The 15815-nt window shown below is 35.3% G+C and overlaps 2 protein-coding genes across 4 annotated transcripts in view; both read right to left on the bottom strand.

Annotated features, from left to right (window-relative positions):
- Positions 1-576, bottom strand: part of LOC116025569 (phosphatidylinositol transfer protein 3) — a 9243-nt gene extending 8667 nt beyond the window's left edge. Inside the window, exon 1 of the mRNA XM_031266839.1 lies at positions 326-576. The gene's annotated coding sequence lies outside the window, so the exon portion shown is untranslated. The remainder of the gene's footprint in view (positions 1-325) is intronic.
- Positions 577-1389: 813 nt separating this feature from the next.
- Positions 1390-10152, bottom strand: LOC116032436 (helicase sen1). 3 transcript variants are annotated; one of them, XR_004100754.1, is made up of 10 exons: positions 9953-10152; positions 9580-9688; positions 7080-8687; positions 5773-5952; positions 5040-5135; positions 4809-4959; positions 4601-4733; positions 2741-4504; positions 1980-2636; positions 1390-1861 (listed from the first exon to the last, which is right to left on the bottom strand). XR_004100754.1 is itself a non-coding variant. In XM_031275007.1 (9 exons), the coding sequence occupies exons 3-9, from the start codon at positions 8533-8535 to the stop codon at positions 2241-2243; spliced, it is 4173 nt and encodes a 1390-aa protein (XP_031130867.1). In that variant the 5' UTR covers positions 8536-8687; positions 9580-9688; positions 9953-10152; the 3' UTR covers positions 1390-2240. The 3 variants fall into 3 exon arrangements, 2 of the variants coding, with proteins under 2 accessions (XP_031130867.1, XP_031130857.1); XM_031275007.1 differs by having other exon boundaries at positions 1390-2636; positions 4809-4956; XM_031274997.1 differs by having other exon boundaries at positions 1390-2636.
- Positions 10153-15815: the final 5663 nt, after the last annotated feature.

Genomic DNA, 15815 nt, shown 5'->3' on the forward strand with positions numbered 1-15815 from the left:
TTAAAAAAAAAAAAAAAAAAAAAAAAAAAAACGGAATTATAATTGAAATTGTTCCACATATCCAACTGTCAACATTTAGCCATAAAGACGGAATCAGAACAGCCACTGAATTTAATTATTAAAAGCAATTCGACCTGGATGACCCATCATGATCATTACAAAAATAACAACACTCCATATTATTAATGCAACGCAATTAGACCGCGAAATCGTACAAACGCTATGAAAATTCTAGAACACAAAAACAAACAAGATCAAGGCTTAATTATTGAAAAATAAAAAATAAAAAACAGAAAATCGAGATTCGTGCAAGTGCTAAGTTTACCTGTGTGGGGGTATCGAGATTTCAGGAGATTGAAGTGGTAGAGATTTTGAACGGACAAAAGGCCATGGATATCGAGAGTCAACCGAGAAAAATGGTTGCCTACATCAGCGAGAAGGAAATATGGGCGGCATTGCTGCTAATTAAATAAATACTAAATACGGAGTAATATATTGGGCAAGTAAATATATTTATTATTATGTATAGAAAAAGCAATGTGATCTACAGTTGGAGAATGGCGCACACCATGTGAGAAAAAAAGAAAAAGGATATTATCTGCAGGTGACTACAAAATGCTTGTGGTCAAGATCGTCAAACTATTCAAACATGAAAATTTATTTTGTCCTCCTCTGTTTATTAATTGTTTATGTGTTGCTATCCCAACATTTATGTAACCAAATTTAATATTAGAAAAAATGTCAAATTGGCCCCCCTAAGTCATTCGGATAGTGCAATTAAGTCTCCTAAGTAAAATATAAGGATTTAATTACACTATCTGAATGAGTTACATGGGGAAAATTTGATACTTTTCCCTCTAATATTTCAAAATCAACACATTGTGTCACACAACTAACACTGTATCACAAATTTTGTAAATATAGTTTACTTGATTAATATGTCCATTGCAAATATAATATTTATACTATATTAAATTAACTTTTTGTACGTAACGAAACTTCCCTCGTTTAATTTTATTTAATGTGATGCAAAAATCAGAGTACATAACTCCGGACCAATTTTCTCCGGGACAAAAGCATTGAAGGACACTTAAATTTAGGTTGAAATTTACAATATATTATCATATATATCATTGATGACTCTAGAAGTCTAGTTTAGGCATGCAATCATTTTCATTTACCATTTCAGAAAGTGAGATGAAAAGGATTTTTTCTTTTTTAAATCTAATTAATTGAGACTAAGCTTACTTTGTTGACATTGTGTTATTACTATTGTAACAAATCATTAATTTGTAATAATTATTAATACATTATCGATTTATTAAAAAACTTAATTCAAACTTAGATGATGGATGGATGATGAAATTGGTTGGTGGACCAAAGTAGCAATAAGCAAATATGAGACTTTTGATAGTAAATTACACATCTGTTTAGATGGTAGACCTATGTTCAAAACTCATAAATAATAAATATAACATATATATATATATATTAAAGAAGATATATATTTTAGAAATGCACCTAAGAAAGAATTCTATGTTTAACCAACTGAATATATACAGAAGTTCAGCGTCCGGCATGGCATCTCTCAGACTCAACAACAACATTTCCAGTTTCCAGTATAATAATATGTGTAAATCCACCATGTTTCTGTACAGGGTGTAGAAAAGTGTGCCTTCAAACTAGCCAGTAGTGACAACTTGAATGACACACTAGAGAGTAGAGAGAATGCTCCAAATACCAGCAACTCCGAGACCAAGACTTCAGTCCCAGTGATTGACAACAGCCACTAAGGTAATCAAGTTTGGAGACTTTCATCAAGGCAGAAATGCTGAGAACCATTGGGCAGAGCAATTTCTTTCTGCCCCACCAGATGCAACCAGCAAAAGAAAAGTTTCTTGGTTAGTTTCCCAAGTCCATTGTTGAGTTGAGAGTTTGGATGTATAGTGACAGGACTTCCTAATGTTCAAAATTCTTACCTCTGCGGCTCTGCCTGCACGTATGTATGTTCATTTAGCACCTCCTGCACATGCACAACCAAGCAGCAATCTGTGATCTCGGAGAGACCTCCATGCAACATTCGCACTTGTTAGTCACTTCTTTCTTCCAAGATTTCTCCATTCCAGTCCCACATTCCTTTACAGCATTACCCCACTTCTTGAGAATCTCGATTTTGGTCCATTGCAATGCTGAATGATGCATGGAAGGTGGGATTCACTCTTCAGATAATGAGAAACTTGCTACAAGTTTCTTCTCCCAACTCCAGGCCCATTTTGCCTCTTATGTAAACCATATGGCCAAACATCTCTAGATTTATCTCCAGATTGATCAAAATCATCCAGAGAATTCTCTAGTTGTGGCTTATACTGCCGGTAATTCCCATTCCGTAGAGGAGCATGTGATGTGTTTGACTTCTCATCATCTTCAGAAGGTGTCCCTGACCTGGAATCCAGTTGTGAATCATACAGCCTAGGTCGGGGCCCAGGTCTTAAACCTCTGGCATGAGAAGGACCTTTCACCATGAATAAGTCCTTTGGCAAAGAATCCATATCCATATAACATTTTCTTGTTTTAGCATCAGCAATAAGAGCAGCCCAATCTTCAGACTGTATGAGTGCATTGGCATTTCCCATTACCTGATACAATAAAAATAAAAATCAAGATTAATGTACCCATCATTAGTGCCAATATTTTACAAACTTCAGCATGCATATTATGTATATATGAATATAGGACATACCCAAAGAGCTCTTCGTGCACGAGTGAGAGCTACATTCATCCGGCGTATATCAGCAACAAAACCCACTCCATGATTTGATGCACGGACACAAGACATAATAATGACATCACGCTCTTGACCTTGGAATGCATCGACAGTGTTGATATAGATATCTTTCCCTTCCTCTGTACTTAGGACTCCTGCAAATTCTCTCTGAAGGCATTTCAGTTGCAGCTTGTATGGGGTAATTATACCCACAGATACTTTTCCAACACCTAAAGATTTACAGGTTTTCTGAAGATGCTCATACAACCTAAGACAAAACTGTGCCTCATGTGTATTCTGGTAGGAGACCGATCCGCCTCGATGGGATTCACGGCCATGTGTAATGTCATAAAAGATGTAAGGCCGCAACAAAGGATCCTTGTAATATGCTTCATCAGCCAAATTGACAACACTCTCACTATCAGTAAGGCGACCTTGGTAAAAATACTTCGAAGGGAAATCCCTAATTTGAGGATGCATTCTATATTGCACAGATAACAACATTGTTGGGCAGCCTGCTTGTTGGAACCTCTCAAAAAGGCTTCTGCTATACATCAATGTTCCAGCTGCTTTGCTGATTACAGTTGCAGGAAGCTGCTGTGGATCCCCAACTAACACACAACGTGCTGCACCAAGAGAGAGAGGAGGAAGAACAGCCACTTCACTGGCTTGGGCAGCTTCATCGATGACAACCATGTCAAATCCATGAGTAAGACGAGAGAACAACTTCCGTCCACTACTTGACACGGTTGTAAAAACAATCTCAGCTTCATTTGCAAAGCTAGCTTCGAGATTAGCACGAGCTTCCTCCATATTGAAGTTGCTACCTGCACGAAACCTACCTTCTAGAATTACAAGACGGGACATCTCCACAAGCACTTTATCTCTGTGCTCAACTATTGCTGCAAGGTTCTGCAGCAAAGAGTCTCGATTTTGGTCCCTTGCCATGAGAACATCAGGATCAACACCAACAGATCCTTGTGCCCTACCAGCAGCAGCTGCAACATTGAGCTCTCTTTGAAGGCAAGCAATCTGCTGAGACAATTGTGCTTCACGATTTCTTAACTGGTGCATCCATCCAAGAACTTCATCACGACTCTTCATTAAAAGCAATTCCGTTCTTCGTTCTACAGAAACTGCTTGGGCAGCCCTAGTCTGGGAGTCCACCCCAACTCTGGCAACATCAGGACGATAAACTTTCATCTCACCATCAATAAATCCACGATCAAGAACACGTGCAAGCAACTCATCAGTAGCAGCATTCGAAGGAGCACAGACAAGCATCCTAGGTTTTGGGCAAAGTTTAGGGAGAGTGCGAAATAGATTTTGATCCATGCTTAGGAGGACTTCATCAATAGATCCAGAGGCAACATTATCCAAGTTACTCTCATTATTCTGCTTATAGCTTTCAGGTGCCAATTTCTTCAGAAGTGCAGTATAATAGTGCTGATACTGAACAAGATGTATCACATTTAGCATTCCCCAGACAGTATGTGTCTTACCTGTACCAGGGGGGCCTTGTACCAGGGTGAAAGGCCATGGGTCTTGCCTCTTTGCAATCCCATTAGTCCCAGCAGCTGTATGTGTTGCAGCCCACTGGATTGCTGCTAACTGGGGGGCATTGAAAGTCCTGTGCAAATACTCAACAAAGTTTGGTGTGAAGCAGTCAGGCATTGCAGGTGTCTGCTCCTCATATTTGGGGAAATGCTCAGAACTAGGTTGGAGAATAGCATTTTGCATCTAACATAGAGAATAAACAACATTGTTACTTCATCAGAAAAAGGGCATTTACTAAAACAAAAACTTCGTAATCACAAAACATACTTTAGTTAGTACCTGTGAATTAAGCCGGCGGAATGCATGCAGAGCAACATACTCTCTTTGGGTGGTTGCAAGAGAGCCCAGCACAGTCAGAAACCAGGTGCCCCTTGGTTGTAATTTCCTCAGAATATTATCATCATCGATCTTGCTGAAACAATAACAAGTATCTTTTTCTCAATGGTTTGCCCTGAAAATATGTATTTGCTTAGTGCAGAACACTGACCTGTTGTCATAAGAATCCCCAACATAGAAGTGTAGGATTGCCCCAGGAGGGTCCCTTTTATCAATAGGTATATGCCGCCTTACTGTCCCAGCCACACGACCATTTATCTCTGGCTCTTCATCAACCCCAAAGCCTCTCCGCAATCTGACTGCTTTATAAAATTTGTATCATAGTTAGCTAAAATAATTTGATATGCAATCTCATAATTCCAACAAGAGTCTATATATAAACCTGATCCAGGTCGAGGAGTCGAAAGAACTGCAACATCTCCCTCTTTGAATGTCCATTTGTACTCACTTTCTGGAAGAAGTATCGCATCATACCATCCTGCAAATAAGAGAGGCTGAGGAAAAAGCTAACCAAACAAAAAGAAATAAACAACAAGAATATAGCACCAATGAAGAATGGCTATAGTTATTAGTTACACTAACTCCTCATTAACTAAATTGAGATGATGTGGAAGACTTGGGAGGAAATTACAAATAATCATACAGAAATAATAATCTATTTTCATATTTTCGCAAGTATTTGGATTGCCTCACATAATTTTTTTGAGATTGAGCTAAACCATTATAAATATTCAACAAAGAAAGCTTATTTAATCATACATCATGACTGCACTGACTTTTACACCTAGGAATCAAATATTGCCGTGTAGATAGAATGTGCTGACACGTGAATATAAGAAAATTATCACATCAAAATTAAATCATAAATCTGTATTTTCATAACCTTTTTTTTTTTCCTGATGAGATTGTTGTGGTTTGAATTTTAAAATATTTGAAATTAAGCTCTTGGAAATATTTGTCCTTTTCAACTATTCATTTAGGTTAAATAATAACCTAATTTTGAATGCATTTGCAAAGTAACAGTATAATAAACATATATACTACCACTATCTAATTGTTGAACACTACAAGAACATAATGAGTATAATCTTATAAAATAGCATACGTAAAACTACCTCTTTCACGTCTTTCAACATTTTTTACATAGACTTTGATGTGTGATCCTGATTCAGTTACCTCCTCCAAAGTACTGCTCAGTTGGGCTCGACATTCCTCAAAAAGCAGAGGTTCGAACACTCTAACATACTCTTCCACAGAGTCAAAGCTACCAGGAACACACTGTAGCTCTGTTTTATCTGAAATGCAAAAGAATATAATAAGTGCTAATCCACACATAAGAGGCAAAATAGAGATGTAATGTGAAATATCAATCTAGAGCATAAGTCAGACATATACAGAAAGAAGTGAGGGCACATATAACACTCCTGAAACATTGAGAATGAGAGAACTCGTTGATGCTTACAAAGGTGCTAGCATCAAAGCAACTTCAAAAAAAATTATAAATGAGAAGAATTTCAGATATCACAACAAAACAAAACATCACATGCATAAGAAAAACAGTAGTGGTAACTTTCCCATGTTTATCAACCCAAAAGGTCTACAGATAAGCAGAGCTAATAAAGAATGCACACTATGAAAATCTTCATATGACTATAATTATTTATTATGGTCCCTGCAAACAAACTAATAATTATTGAATTAATTTTCTAGGAGACAATCTGTCATCCCACAAGCTTTCCGGACAGTAGAGATGCCCACCAGATGAAGCTGTAGGATCCCCTCCTTAATGTGTGGGCCTGAGTAATAGAAAGATCACCACTCACTTAATAAACTATTACAGCAAATGCTCTTTTTACCAAAATATCACATTGTGGGGTGCAGGTTGCAATCCATGATTTAAAAAAAAACACCAGGAAAGAAAATATCAATTCAAAACTAATCTCCTCAGCTATTAGCATTGCAAGAGAGAACAAACAATTATCACCAAAAACTATTGCCAATATTATCAGGAACCAGAAAAATGTTTCAGCCAGCAGTTAAGTGCCTCTTAAATGAAGATAGTTGAAACAGAAAAACGAATGAATCATCAAGCAGCAGGACTTAACTAAGCCTGGTTACACCAAATAATATTATCCATAACGGTTTTTATCTTCCAGTAAATCTTTCAGGTAAAGCAGCCAAAAAAAAAAAAGTTACGTCATGTTTATATTTTCATCTCAAACTCAAACTCAAAACAAAAATTACAACCCCACATATAGCTTGATCATGGTTATATTTTCATCTCACAATATTGGATATTCCATATTTGGAGTTGGAGGTTAAAATTGGTTAACATGAATTTACACAGCCAAAATCAACAGCACAATAAGTAAAACTAAAGCTTTAAAAAACATGATTATTTATTGGAAAAAGAATTAGATACCTGACTGATGCCATAACTTCTCATTCGTCACCTCACGCAGAAGACGCTCAACTGATGTATCATGGTATTGGGCAGTTACAACAGGTAGCTTCTTTGAAGGAACCTTTTTTGCTCCCAATTTTGGATCCATTGAGTTTTGGCCGACCAAGGCAGGCTTCCTAATAGGAGGCTGGGAACTCTTAGCTTGCATTTGCCTCTGATCTGAAGGTTGATTCCAAGAACTCTGTCTATTTATTGATGGTGCTGGAGTCTCTGCTGCAAGATTGGCAGAACTATTCATCCTTCTGGAAAAACTTAAAGATCCTACATGCATATCACCATTACACTCTGATTTAGAGCCATTAGGTTCCACAGAACTACTTCCTTCATTATATGATGAATCAACCAACTTCATATCCTTAGTAAATGGCTGCACCTGCTTTTCCCCACTCCTGTCAGCAATTGGAATGTTCGACTGAGTGTCTTTTACAGTGCGAGTCGTAACAGTTGCTGGAAAGTTCTGCCGCCTAGTTGTACTCTTCAAGGGGCCTGCTTGTTTAACATCTTCCAGATCAAGGAACATGGTCTGCCTGCTACGCTTCTTTCCAAGCATTGCTTCCTTCTGCTGATCAAGCCTGGGACGCTTTGCAAAATTACTGGCACACTTCAGCGCATGACTTGCTTCAACTCCTCGAATTTCTCTTTGCTTTGGCATTAAGCTAGTGTCCTCCTGACCTTCCATAGAGTTGTCACCTTTGCCATTGCTTTCTGAAATTCGGCTATTACTGCTTTTCCCTTCATTTGTGTCTTTATCTGGTCCTAGGGAGGGAGCATTGCTATTTTCATCCTTCATGTTTTCAATGCTTTGAGAAATACTCTTCATAGAAACAACATTTTCAATTTTGTTAACCTTATCAACAGTACTTTTCTCCTCTTGAACTTTATCATCCACAGAACTCGGATGTTCATGGATTTCAGAATTTCTGCATATATCTGGAGATCCCTCTGCATCAGTCCATTCACCTTCCTCTTTCTCAATAACTTGTGTACCTACAAAGCTCAAATTTGGGTGGAGCACAGCCTTCATATCCTGACCATTACTTATCAATGATGAATGTACATTTAATGTTGTATTCCCAGTAATATTATGATGTTCCTTTCCATTACTTATCAATGATGAACCTACATTTAATGCCATATCCCCACTACTATTCTCTTGTTCATTAAAAGGTTTTGTAGCCTCAGAGCTTTTTAGACGTACAAAAGGCTGAAACATCGATAAAGAAGATGCATGTGAAAAGGCATGGTTGTTAACTATCCCTTGAGGACCCGAAGAGGCTGATAAATAGTCAGAAGTGTGATTACTGGAAGAAGGAACTGCTCTCTGAGGCTGGGAGCTGGAAACACCATCATTTTCCTCATCATCCTCAGTGGGGGGTTCATTAAGATCAAATAACAGCCTTCCTTTAGATGCCATTTCATATAAAACAACACATAGACTAACTAGAGTTTCTGGATATACCCGTCTCTTTGTCTATTATTTCTAGCTGAAATGCACATAGCATACCAAATAGAAGAGGCAGTAGGTAAAAAATCCAACCTCTTGCTCCTGATAAAATGTAAAGGCCTCTGCAAACAAAAAAGACAGCAGCCACACAGGATCAGGTTCACATGCCACCTCAAAAATCAAATTGGCAGATGAAGCGTTTTAGTAGCAATAACTAATCACAACTAGAGATCAAAAGAATTGCCCACATAACCCCTTAAGATATTCCTCATTCACTATTCCATTTGCATCATGTCAAGGAAAGGAATTCAATTTCTTTCATTTACTTGTCCATTGAAAAAACAATATGGCAGATTAAGTGAAAGGCATACCAAAAGGAAAGAAAATATTTATCAATGTGAGCATTAAAATCCAAATTATCCAGAAGATAAAGACAACATTGCTTCCAGATCCATACCAGTATCTAAAAAAGCAGTAACTTCTTAGTGTACAGGAAACCAGGGGATATGAGTGGGTGGATTAGCTATGTAGAGTGATCACTGATATTAATATAACAAAGCAGCAATGTGATACTAGTGAGACTAATAATAAATCTGAACACTCAATTAAAAACTCGATCCATAAGTAACAATGCACACGAGATGAAAGTCTTCCATTGCATTTTGGAAAAAGCAGTCCCAAAACTATAAGGATAGTAAATGAATGAAATGGGCATTAATCAGAAGTTCTCATCCTTGTTATGTGTTTCCAATTCACTAATTCTACCTATTTTGAAAAGGGTAATGGCCAAAAAATTGCATCTAAAAAAAAATTCCACATATTTGCAACAATCCTTCCAATTCAAAGAATTCACTAAGCAATTAATTAGGCAGCACCAAGATAACTGGAAGCCTATCCCCAACACCCCATGTCTCGCAACCATATTCAAACCATATCCTACCATAAAGTTAAACATGAATAAAAAAAATCCACAACACATTCCACAAGTAAGATAGAGCAAGAATCCAAACTTACCTAAAAACCCTAACTGGCTGCCATTTGATTTCCAGACAAAATCTCCCCTGATATATCGAATAAACCAAGACGCAGCACGCAAATAAACTTGAAATCTCACTAGGGCTTCCTGTGTTTACACCGCACATAAGCAATAATGATTGATTAATAATAATATTAATTACTCTTCCCTGTTCGTGATTAATTGATTAACAAAGATCCAAATTTTCGCTTTTTGTTCAATATCAGATCGATTCAAGTTTCAGCACACACATTCCAAACAGCTAATTTCGATCTAATTTCCTCTGTAAACTGACCAATATTTCTCAAGGAAAAATAAATAAAAATGAATGAATAAATAAGTCAAATAGGGTATTGGGAGAGAGGAAAATACCTCTTAGGAGCACCAAATCTAGAGAGAGAGTGGGGGGACAGCGAAATAAATTAATTAATTAATAATTAATAATAATAGAAAACGAGAAAAAATTTTTTTTTTCCCTTTCTATCCTATTGGAGTTGTGAGCTTTATGTTGATTTTCTTCTCTAGAGAGAGAGAGAGAGAAAAGTGCGTAGAGAGCGAGAGAGAGGAGAGGAACGAATGCAACGAAGAGGGATGAGGTAGCAAGGGGTATTTATAGGAATAGGAAGCCCTCATCGCCGCCCTCTCACCGTTGATTTAAATTTCCGGTACGAGATAAATCTGAACGGTTGCCTTATTTAGGTTAATAATAATACCGTAAACATATAATAATATCCAATCCATCCTTAAAAAATAGAGTTAATTTCATTTTTGTCCTAGATTTATAGGTTGTAGTCTACTTTTTTCAAAACATCCATTTTTATCGTAGTATTATTGTTGCATGACTATTTTTTGTCCTTCGTCAAGAAAATCATTAAAATTTCGTTAAATACAATGACATTTTGATTTTTTTTATACAAAATATGTTGACCCATTATATTTTTTATGTTTATTTTTTGAAAAAGAAATCATAATTGAAGACTGAAATGCTTTTGTATTTGACGAAATTTAAACAGTTTTGTTGTTTGAGGACCAGAAATGGTCATGACACAATAATACCATGATCAAAAGTGGATGTTTTGAACAAACAGGACTAAAAGTGGATTTCCACCTATAAATCTATGACAAAAAATGGAATTAACTCTAAAAAATAATTATCGGGTGTCTGATTACCTATTTGCCCTTAGGTTTCGACTTATTTGCTGACTGCATCGACAAATTGACGTGTTTGGAGATTCAAGGGTACATTTGGAAGTTAGTGCGGGGTTCTCGTGCCACCCTATCTTGGTTTGTTCCTTTGCGTGAGATTCTTGTTTAATCTTCGTAGTCATTAGTTAAGGTGCTCGTTTTATATTTTTTAAAATAAGTGATGAATCTTGTTTTTTTATATTTTTTTTATAATAATTCTGGTGTGACATCATTTCACATGAAATGTATAATATTTTTTAATTAAAATATAATATTTAGAATAAATTTGGTGTGAAATTATCTTATATTTTAATTAAAAAAATATTATATATTTCAAGTCAGATGGCCTTATACGATAATTATTCTTTCTTTATGTGATAATAAAAAACTTTATTTGTGAACTAATTAACATCATATTGTTAAAAACTAATCAATTCGGAATTTAAAGTCCAAAAAATTGATCAAATATGATGAAGACTCATTGTGCGCATATTGTACATGCAGAGGTGGAGACTAATAATTAATTGAGTGACTCGTGATATACCTCATTCAGCGCCTTTGGGCATATATTTTTGGGGCCTAATTATTAGCATAGGGAAACCTAATATATAAAAGAAAGATAAATAATCAACTTATGAGTAAAAAAAAAGAATATTGTCACGTAAATATGTCAATGTTGTAAGGTCAAATTTAAAAAGGAATGTAACATCGCTCTTTACTTATAATAAGAGTATTATTTTTATCTATTGAATTAACCCTAATATTCATTGACATAATAATAAAACTATTTTTATGATTTTACCAACTCTGTCGTGAGTTAAGAAGATCAATCAACTAAATATCAAGATGACGTGATTTTATATCGGTTCGATAATAAATTGTCAAATAGAATCAAACTCAATGATTTTTATCATATATTGAGCTAGTCTTTTGGGATACATCTCTCTCTCTCTCTCTCTCTTTTTAGTACCTATTATTGATCATCGATTTGGTGCATGACAAGAGTGATGAGATATTTAGAGTAAATGTCGTCTATTCATTAGGTGTCATTTAGCAAGGAAAGAATTAAAAGAAGATTACTTATGATACTCCGTACTTGATAAGGTTCAAAGATAACTATAAGAAGAATTAAACGTTAAAAACAATCTAAATAATAATAATAAATAATAATAATAATAATGGAATATATTTTTGTTATTTTTTAGTGCACCGCGCCAGTGATTTATTTGCCCACAACTAAGGTCAAATTTCTTGGTTTTCAAAAAAAAAAAAGAAGTAAAATTTCTTTTTTTTTAAATCGGAAGGGGGAGGGGGGTTACCCCAGGGGAGATAGCTAATGAGCTAACTCCACCACTCTGCGGGCACGGGTGACATGCACCAAATCATCCAAATAAACGTCCTCACTCCCAGTTGGGCATAAGTCCACAACTCTCCTTTCTTCATCCTGAGTGGCCCCAAACTTCGCAAGGCGGTTTGCAACTTTGTTTTGCTCACGATAAATCACCCGGAAAGAGATCCTCCAGTCTCTGTTGAGCCATTGCTGCGCTCCCTCGATGAGATGGCGAATGGGTCCTCGTCCGACCGAGCCCTCATGGATCCATTGAATAATGTTCTTTGCATCCGATTGGACTTCCAAGTCACGATAGCCTTCTTGCCATGCCCAGTTAAGACACTCAACAATTGCTTGGGCTTCCACGATAGCAGGATCATCCAAATTGGTTCTGCACATAATGCCTCTAATCAAGTCTCCTGCATTATTGCGTATGACTCCACCATAGCCAGTTCTATTAATCCCCGCTTGGACACTTCCATAACTCCCACAGTCCCACACCTACTTCTACAGGACCGTATAGGCGCAATCTAAAGTGGCTTGTTGATTTCCTCAAATTAATTGCCATATTTAGTATTAACAATATAAAAACGTTATAAAGGTACTTTATATTGTTTGAAATATTAATGAGATTAAATTAATAAATAATATCAAAATTAACATTGCTTTTATGTCAACTGACCTTCCTTTATATATATATATATATATATATATATATATATATATATATATATAATTACAATGGTGTTCGGTAACTTATTTAATAAATTATTTATATTATATTATATATGAATATGTCATGTGTATGACTGGCTCAAAATTTTTCTTTATGTGTGTGCAATCATTTCACGTTAAATATGTAGTATTTTTTTTTAGTTAAAATATAACATTTTTATAGACAAAAAATATTACATTTTTACAAATTAACGAAGTTTACTCAGTACACATCATTGGATAATAGTTACAATTTTCCTCGTCATATCAATTGTTTGATCCAGCTCAAAACTTCTCTTATTGCAGTAGTTTCGGCTTCCTTTGGTGAAAACACGGAATTTCAATGAACACATCTTCTTGCAACAAAGCTCCCATTGTTGTCTCTTAGAACAGTGCCAAAGCCCATTTTTTCAATGTCTTTGTCAATAGCGGCATCACATTTTAAATATACTAAAAGTACATTATTTAATTTGTGTATTGAATGTACATTATACAAAATAATGTATTTTCATTACTCAAATTATGTATGTTCATTAAATATAATGTATATTTTTTTAAAGCAAGTATCTTTTTAATATATTAAAAGTACATTATTTGTGTACTAAATGTATATTATTTGTGTACAAAATGTACATTATTTGATAGTATACAAATTAATGTACTTTCAGTATTCAAATAATATAATTTTAAATAATATACTTTATATACACAATTAATATATTTTATTTATAATCCACACAACTCTATGAATCATGTTCCATTGAATTCTTTAACTCATTCTAACACAATATCAGGCTTAAATTATAGGGATACCATTTTCATACTAACCTCTTCTATTTGGGGATCAAATAGTGTGTGAATTTATGTTTCAAGATAGATATTGGATTATATAGTTTCTTTTCGGCTATTGATGTGATTGATGCTCATTCTAATCATAGTGAGGCATTGTGAAACTTGGCTAATGTCAAACTGCAATACAGCTCTGACTCTAAGTCCTAACTAAGAATAATGAGTTAATTATAAATTTATAATGTGGTTATAGCATTTCAAGAAAGATGGAATTTTTGGGGTCATTTTTTGTCAGATTTTTGAAAAATAAAGATTGAGAAAATAGAAGAAATGTGAGAGTTATTATAAAAGAGGTGATTTTTTGTGGGTCCTATTAGATATTTTAAAAAAAAATTAAAGTTGTCTGTACTTTATCTCTTTTCTTGTTGGATGTGAAAAAAGTTGAAGAAGAAAAACTTAAATGGTTGGGCTTAGCTTGGTCGTAGAATCATATGATAAATTAAAATGTATCAAAAGAAGAGTAATAATAGGACTATTAATGATTATTGATAATTCAACAACAAAATAATTCCACAGTAGGGCAGGTGTTTAATGTACTACTATTTTTCTTCAAGCTAAGAGCTAAGAAATCCTGCCATCGAATCATCGATATACTATTACTCCTCCTTAGTTGTTGGAGGCATATATTGATCCTATCGTTAACTTAGACCATTAGCTTTGAGCCTGTCAATAGGCACAAACTATCATTTTGTTGTAATACAGTCACTTTATATTCAATACTAATTTGTCTTTCACCGGTTTCATTGTTTAAGCCACAATATTATAAATAGTTATACCATGAATTCAGGTTCACCTTATAGTGTGAAATTGTGGACCCATCACAATTTACATACTGAATGTTTACAATTCAAATTGTAAACATTCAGTATGTAAATTGTCAACATTTAATATGTAAATTATGTATTTTGGATCTGGTTATTTGGGTCCATAAAATAATTTGCCCAGTATTATGAAATAGGCCAATCTTTAGACTTTGGGCCATGGTGTCTACTAGCTAGCTACTTGGTGGCCTAATGCATCTAATGGGCTGCAAAGTCTTGGAGTATTAATCACCACTAAAGCAATACAAAAGTACAAAACTACATTTCTCAAAAAAAAAAAAAGGTACAAAACTACAACAATATAATGATTTGTCAAGCATCACGAGGCCTATGAAATCCACCATGGCATGGTGGCAACATCCACGAGTAACACATGGTAGATGCTCAAGTGGATGTTTGATACCATCCCATTTCTTTAACTAGCTTTTAGTTAATTCCAATCTTTCAAATACATTTGATGAGCTCATGTCTAGTTGACATGACCTTTCAGTGTGACTGATTCTAAAGTCGAGCCTTTTGTCCTCATGCTTCAATTCGTCTTAGATTTACACCACACCTCTTGGGGTTAAAAATTTGAAGGGAATCAAATATATCCATGAACTTAGTTTCCTAGTAATGGTTGGTACGTACGCATGTACACACGTACACCTTTATTGTACAAATCTATGACAATATAATTGCAAGCCCGTGAACTACTGAACCAAGTGCTGAAATATTTGTCAACAACCGCGAGCCTTATGTTCACAGCAATTGACGGATCATTGTCATGCTTCACAACCTCAAACTATATATTGTTTAAAAATTAAAATGATGAGAAATTGCACCGAAAGGATGATCGAGATTCTTGTACTAAAAAGTCATGAGCTCAATTCGATTATTACGAACACCTTTTCACTTAAAGGGTCTTTTTTTTTTTCTTTTTTTGAGTGGCGGGAGAAATTCACAACTACTATCAGATGGTGTACACATGGTAAATTCCGCCTATTTAAACCAAGAAAGTCAATAGGCCGCTCTCACGGCGAGTTTATTAGTTGAACTTATAATCTCGTGGTTACCGAATCAACAACCTGACCAACTTGAATAGGGTTGCCCCTACTAATATTTCTCAGTCAAATATGTCATTGTGCAGTTTACCTATTTTGGGTTTGCGAGCTGCTTGCCGGCTCAAACCAAGAAAATCAATAAATCGCTCTCATTGGAAGTTTGAACTTATAACGTTATGGTTACTAAGTAAAAATTCCAACCAACTTGACTGGGCCTTGCCAATACATTCTCAGTGGAACATGTCATAGTGTAGTTTACCTCTCGTGTGTTTGCGAGCTGCCATTGGATAGTG

Source organism: Ipomoea triloba, chromosome 1 (assembly GCF_003576645.1).
Source record: "Ipomoea triloba cultivar NCNSP0323 chromosome 1, ASM357664v1".
In the NCBI taxonomy this organism is placed as follows: Eukaryota; Viridiplantae; Streptophyta; class Magnoliopsida; order Solanales; family Convolvulaceae; genus Ipomoea; species Ipomoea triloba.